This window comes from Otolemur garnettii, unplaced genomic scaffold, assembly GCF_000181295.1.
Source record: "Otolemur garnettii isolate 467f Iridium unplaced genomic scaffold, OtoGar3 scaffold00043, whole genome shotgun sequence".
NCBI classification, from domain to species: Eukaryota; Metazoa; Chordata; class Mammalia; order Primates; family Galagidae; genus Otolemur; species Otolemur garnettii.
The window spans coordinates 13,841,767-13,843,271 of NW_003852438.1; the positions used below are offsets into that span (position 1 = coordinate 13,841,767).

At 49.0% G+C, this 1,505-nt stretch overlaps 1 protein-coding gene across 7 annotated transcripts in view; it reads left to right on the top strand.

Moving 5' to 3' along the window:
- Positions 1 to 1,505, top strand: part of SLC16A7 (solute carrier family 16 member 7) — a 173,371-nt gene that overhangs the window by 164,966 nt on the left and 6,900 nt on the right. For 6 of the 7 annotated variants that reach the window (XM_023513655.1, XM_023513657.1, XM_023513656.1 and 3 more), the window contains one exon: positions 1,172 to 1,505. In XM_023513655.1, the coding sequence (XP_023369423.1) occupies positions 1,172 to 1,505 (334 nt within the window). The remainder of the gene's footprint in view (positions 1 to 1,171) is intronic. The other variant, XM_023513660.1, reaches the window with a different exon arrangement.

Here is a 1,505-nt window from a genome sequence, read left to right on the forward strand (position 1 = left end):
TGGGTCTGATGGGTGGACTAGCACTGGTGTCAGCTCCAAGATGGCTCTGATGGATGGACTAGGCACTGGTGTCAGCTCCAAGATGGCTCTGATGGGTGGACTAGGCACTGGTGTCAGCTCCAAGATGGCTCTGATGGGTGGACTAGGCACTGGTGTCAGCTCCAAGATGGCTCTGATAGGTGGACTAGCCCTGCTGTCAGCTCCAAGATGTCTCTGATGGGTGGACTAGCACTGGTGTCAGCTCCAAGATGGGTCTGATGGGTGGACTAGCACTGGTGTCAGCTCCAAGATGTCTCTGATGGGTGGACTAGCACTAGTGTCAGCTCCAGGATGGCTCTGATGGGTGGACTAGCACTGGTGTCAGCTCCAAGATGTCTCTGATGGGTGGACTAGCACTGGTGTCAGCTCCAGGATGGCCTAGCACTGGTGTCAGCTCCAAGATGGCTCTGATGGGTGAACTAGGCACTGGTGTCAACTCCAAGATGTCTCTGATGGGTGGACTAGCACTGGTGTCAGCTCCAAGATGGCTCTGATGGGTGGACTAGGCACTGGTGTCAGCTCCAAGATGGCTCTGATGGGTGGACTAGCACTGGTGTCAGCTCCAAGATGGCTCTGATGGGTGGACTAGCACTGGTGTCAGCTCCAATATGGCTCTGATGGGTAGACTAGGCACTAGTGTCAGCTCCAAGATAGCTCTGATGGGTGGACTAGCACTGGTGTCAGCTCCAAGATGGGTCTGATGGGTAGACTAGGCACTAGTGTCAGCACACAGCCTCCCAGGGGGAACTTGAAAGGAGACATGGTGATGTGAGCAATGAAGCATGAAGCCTTTTTTCTAGGATGAGTTTGTGAACTTTCTTGTCAGACCAGCATATTTATTTATGATTTCATACACAAACAATATATAACTAGTCTGTCTTGGTTGTATGTATTTACTGAGCGAAGTAGTTTTCAATATATTTAAGATACTGGTAGTACTATGCTGTAAGTTCCTATATGTGTCTTGACTGAGCGTATCTGCAAGTTGTAATACAGGGTATTCATTTTCTTTTGGCTAAAGGCTCATGTGCTGCTCATTTAGAGGTATATACTTCATGGGAAAGTTTACTTGATGTTGTATCATTTTTTGAGCTTTCTTATGCCACTTTACAATGTGTTCTTTGTCTCTTAGGTAAACTGGTGGATGTAACTGGAGAGTACAAATACATGTACCTTACCTGTGGGGCAATTGTGGTGGTGGCGAGTGTGTGGCTACTCATCGGCAATTGTATAAACTATAGCCTGCTAGAAAAGGAGAAGAAGGAGGAGCAGCGGGCAAGGAAGAAGATGGGCAGTCTGCAGGACTCCACAGCGTCAGAGCACTCGACCAAATCCAAGCACTCAAGAACCGGCTCCAGAGTAGACTCCATCCACTCAGAAAGAGACCCTAGAAGTGTCTCCAGAGTAGACACCATCCACTCGCAAAGAGACCCTAGAAGCGTCTCCAGAGTAGACACCATCCACTC